The sequence below is a fragment of the Sinocyclocheilus rhinocerous genome, unplaced genomic scaffold, assembly GCF_001515625.1.
Source record: "Sinocyclocheilus rhinocerous isolate Xijiao unplaced genomic scaffold, SAMN03320098_v1.1 scaffold888, whole genome shotgun sequence".
NCBI lineage: Eukaryota > Metazoa > Chordata > Actinopteri > Cypriniformes > Cyprinidae > Sinocyclocheilus > Sinocyclocheilus rhinocerous.
Window position 1 is genome coordinate 410,401 of NW_015634016.1, and position 2,586 is coordinate 412,986.

General features: G+C 40.9%; 1 protein-coding gene across 1 annotated transcript; it reads left to right on the forward strand.

Annotated features, from left to right (window-relative positions):
* The first annotated feature begins 923 nt into the window (after positions 1-923).
* LOC107745073 (ubiquitin-associated protein 2-like) lies at positions 924-1,580 on the forward strand. Its single transcript, XM_016558904.1, has 3 exons — positions 924-1,112; positions 1,223-1,314; positions 1,447-1,580. The coding sequence occupies exons 1-3, from the start codon at positions 926-928 to the stop codon at positions 1,510-1,512; spliced, it is 345 nt and encodes a 114-aa protein (XP_016414390.1). The 5' UTR covers positions 924-925; the 3' UTR covers positions 1,513-1,580.
* The last annotated feature ends 1,006 nt before the right edge of the window (positions 1,581-2,586 follow it).

Below are 2,586 nucleotides of genomic sequence, written 5' to 3' on the forward strand. Positions count from 1 at the left end.
ATATATACATATACATATATCAGTCAGTCAAGCATTATAATATGATGATCAAGTATTATTTAATGATAGAACTTTAGTAATTAGAATTAAAACTTGATAACCATTTATGAATGCATATTTGTCATTTTAACTGAACTTCGGACTGGTGGTGGTGCTTTTTTGGTCATTCAGCGTTTCTGTAAAAAAACAATTGTGGAAAAAACTAACAAAAATACTGATAAGATAATAATGATACCAATTCTACTAATAAGAACAATATAAAACGCACTAAGGATTAATAAGCTGCTGGATTCATGAATATTAATCAGGTTGTGTGGGCTTGCTCGAACTGATTTGCTGAAATCAAAACAGGGACGATAATAGCTGAACGCCAGCCAATGAGATTGCCGTTTGCGCATTAGTTCCGCCCACTACCGGAGAAAGCGGCAGTTCTTAAAAGCTGAAGAATTCCAAAGAAACGCTGTTATTTTGACAGGAAAATATAACAAATAATACCGTTTACATGTAGCGCGTCAATTCTCTCTCTCTCTCTCTCTCTCTCTCTCTCTCTCTCTCTGCGTGTGTGTGTGAAACAAAGCGACGGCGAGTCATGCGGTATGTCAAATACAGGTGTGTTGCACATCCATTCAGATGAACTGAAAAAAATAGCACAGATCACTTGACGGAGAGTGAAAGCGCTCAGTCAGAGTGTTCGGCGAGTGAAAATATATCTGTGCTAAACTTATACTTAGCCTCCTACTTGCACACTGGCGAGTAAAATCTGAGAATTTATTAGCCATTGGCTAATATTAGACATCATTTAGTCGCCAGAGTGAAGATTTAGTCGCATATGCGAGTGATTTACTCGCAATGTAGAGGGTTGTATTATGGAAAAGTGTGACTGGATCAGTGTTAAATTGAATTGAAATGCTTCTTTTAGACGCAGATGGGCACTGATGTGAATGTGAGCCTGTCCACGTACTCTGGCGCTGTGTCGAGTGTGTCCAGCTCGACGGTCAGCTCAAATGGCCTGAGCGCTGGAAACCAAAGTCTCAACGCTAACGGCGCATCCGCTCCCTCTGCTGTCCGTTCTGCACCACTGCAGACCAACATCACACCCTCCAACACCTCTGGTCAGTCGCAAAAACATTCACTGCATGCAGAGTTGGAAGTATTTTTAGCATAATTGTCAATCTGTAAATAGTGTTTTCTTGTTTCCAATTTTTATTTTCTATATCTTCAGGTAAAGCTCCTCCTAACCTGGCTCAAGGAGTACCGCCGCTGCTGGCCAGTCAGTATATCATGGGTCCTGGTGGCTTCCTTCCTGCTTATCCGGTTAGTGTATGGATGATCTGCGCTCAGATAGAGGAAGCCAAATTTTTATATATACACTCACTTTATTATTTAGATTTTGTTGACCTGACTTGTACACATTTCTGATCTTTCTATGCCTTCTCATCCCTAAAGCCAATCTATGGATATGAGGACCTACAGATGATGCAGTCCCGCCTGCCCATGGTAACCATTTCATAGTCAATGCTTGTTTTCACACTCTTTTGACAAAGCACTTCCTCCTATTAATATCCTCCTATTAATAAAATTTACCCCAAAATAATTTCTACTCAGTAATAGAGGTCTGCACGGGCTTTAAACTGAAGCGTTGCACATCCATTCAGATGAACTGAAAAAAATAGCACAGATCACTTGACGGAGAGTGAAAGCGCTCAGTCAGAGTGTTCGGCGAGTGAAAATATATCTGTGCTAAACTTATACTTAGCCTCCTACTTGCACACTGGCGAGTAAAATCTGAGAATTTATTAGCCATTGGCTAATATTAGACATCATTTAGTCGCCCAGAGAGAAGATTTAGTCGCATATGCGAGTGATTTACTCGCAATGTAGAGGGTTGTCGCATGCTCAAGTCGCATCAACTCTACCTGCGCGACTCCACCGAGCAAGGACACCGACAAGGCACTTGAGTATTGCTTTTCTACCCTTTCTTTACTTTTTGTACAGCTTGTTCTCATATACTTTAGTCAATTGTACTCACTATGGGCCTGTTTACACCTGGTCACTTCATGCATTTTTTCTGATCGGAAAGCTATCCGATCGTGAAAAGTCCAGGTGTAAATGCCCTCCGAAACGCATTCAAGACGGATATAAATCCGATCGCTCAAACCACTTCAGGAGGTGGTCTGGGCCGCATTCCAGACGAAACTGGACCAGTGTAAATGCATCTGGTTGTTGAAACCACATATGTAAATTTTACTCCTCCCAAAATATTAAAATAATAAACGTGTGAGAGCGTGTTATAGGCTATATGACATTAGTCAGACTGCGCTAATGTAACACGCATAACCGCGGACGAGTAGCTGAGTATCTCTTCAACAAGCCGACGCACAAACTGCTGTGAATGAAACTAAAAAGTAAGACGCAGACGGTCAACACACAACAATCATCTTCATTAAAAGTAGTAGTAAGACAAACTTATCTTTTCAGTGCTGATGTTGCGCGCTCTCCTATTGCGGTCTTTGATCTTGAAATGAGCTGATAATTAATAAAATGCAGCGCTTATCTTTTGATTTAGTTGACGTGAACTCCGTTAAA

Excerpts from the sequence above, each read along its gene's own strand:
- LOC107745073 (XM_016558904.1), top strand. The coding sequence starts at position 926 with ATGGGCACTGATGTGAATGTGAGCCTGTCCACGTACTCTGGCGCTGTG. Across the intron at positions 1,113-1,222 it reads CACACCCTCCAACACCTCTG|GTAAAGCTCCTCCTAACCTG; the intron begins GTCAGTCGCAAA and ends CTATATCTTCAG. Across the intron at positions 1,315-1,446 it reads GCTTCCTTCCTGCTTATCCG|CCAATCTATGGATATGAGGA; the intron begins GTTAGTGTATGG and ends TCATCCCTAAAG.